Consider the following 1,494-nt stretch of genomic DNA (forward strand, 5'->3'; position numbering starts at 1 on the left):
CCTGCCGCCGGTGGGCCCTGGAACTGGACACTGGCCGCCGAGAGCGATGGCCGCCTTCTGCCCCAGGCACCCAGCTGGCCGGCCGCCGAGGAAGGGGAGTGCGGCGAGGCGGCGCTGGAGTCCAGCCCCGAGGAGGCCCGGGAGCTGCGGGCGGCTGTGACCCAGCTTCTGGACGCTTCGTATCTGCTCACTCCTGTGGCCCAGGCCCAGCTCCTGTGGCTGTTGGGCTGGGCCCTGCGGGGGCTCCGGGGACAGCCTCCGGTGCTGTTCAAGCCGCAGCTGGTCCGGCTGCTGGGCACGGCGCAGCTGGCGCTGCTGCACGCTGTGCTGGCCCTCAAGGCGGCCTTCGGGGAGGCGCTGTTCACAGCCCAGGACGAGGCCCTGCTGCTCCGCCGGCTCACGCTGGCCGCCCAGCACCCAGCCTTGCCCCCGCCTGCCCATCTCTTTTACCTGCACTGCCTCCTGAGCTTCCCTGAGAACTGCCCGCTGGGCCCCGCGGGAGAGGAGGCCGCCCCACTGCTGCTGGGGCCCCAGCAGTGCCGAGGCCTCTTGCCCAGTCTCCTGCACGACGCGATGGCCCTGCCGGCCCGCCTGCACCTGCTGTGCCTGCTCTGTGCCGATGACGAGGAAAAGGAGGACAAGGGCCACGGTCAGAGCCCCCGGCGCCACTTGGAGGAGCTGCTGGCCGGCCTGCGGCAGAGGGCGGCCCTGGACGGGGGCCCCCGCGCCGCGGCCACTCTCTGCTTCCAGGCCTCGTACCTGGTGGCCCGCTGTCTGGCCGGGCAGCCTGCCACGCTGACAGCCTTGACCCGCGGGCTGGCCCAGCTGTACCTTGCCAGGCCTGCTCTGGCTCCCCATTTTGTGGACCTCTTAGATCAGGTGGGCCCTGAGTTGGGGGTACCCCTAAAGATGGTGCTGCAGCAAGAGGTGGTGTCCAGGCCCCCAGGCGGGGATGAGGCCCTTCGTTGGCACCTTCAGATGCTGGCAAAGGTGGCGGAGGCGGACGGCCAGGCTGCCACCCTCAGCTTCCTGCAGGCTGCCGCTGCCCACTGCACAGACTGGGGCCTCCAGCAGGCGCTGCTGCAGGTCTGCCGAGCCCTGCTGCGCGCGGGCGCCGGGGGCGGCCTGGTGGACTTGCTGCAGAGGCTGGCCAGGCGGCTGGATGACCCTGACGGGCGGGACCATGCCCGCCTCTACTACATCCTCCTGGCCCACCTAGCTGGACCCAAGCTGGGGGTGGCCCTGGCCCCCTCCCTTGCAGCTCCTGCCCTCACCTCTTCGCTGGTGGCCGAGAACCAGGGCTTTGCCGCGGCGCTGGTGGTGCAGGAGGCCGCCGCCCCCGTCCGGCTGAGCGTGGGCCCCCGCCAGGCCGAGGGCCGGGTGCCTGTGCTGCAGCTGCGCGTGGAGGCTCTGGAGCCCCTGTACTCGCTGGAGCTGCGCTTCCCCGTGGAGGGGCGGCTCTGCGCGCCCGTGGGGGCCGTCCACGTGCCCTAC

General features: G+C 72.2%; 1 protein-coding gene across 1 annotated transcript in view; it reads left to right on the forward strand.

The window, feature by feature from the left end:
• Positions 1-1,494, forward strand: part of AP5B1 (adaptor-related protein complex 5, beta 1 subunit) — a gene marked incomplete at its 5' end in the record, with an annotated part of 2,165 nt that continues 671 nt past the window's right edge. Inside the window, one exon of the mRNA XM_012725136.1 lies at positions 1-1,494. Within this exon, the coding sequence (XP_012580590.1) occupies positions 1-1,494 (1,494 nt within the window).

Source organism: Condylura cristata, unplaced genomic scaffold (genome assembly GCF_000260355.1).
Source record: "Condylura cristata isolate star-nosed mole 26May11 unplaced genomic scaffold, ConCri1.0 scaffold00015, whole genome shotgun sequence".
Lineage (NCBI taxonomy): Eukaryota > Metazoa > Chordata > Mammalia > Eulipotyphla > Talpidae > Condylura > Condylura cristata.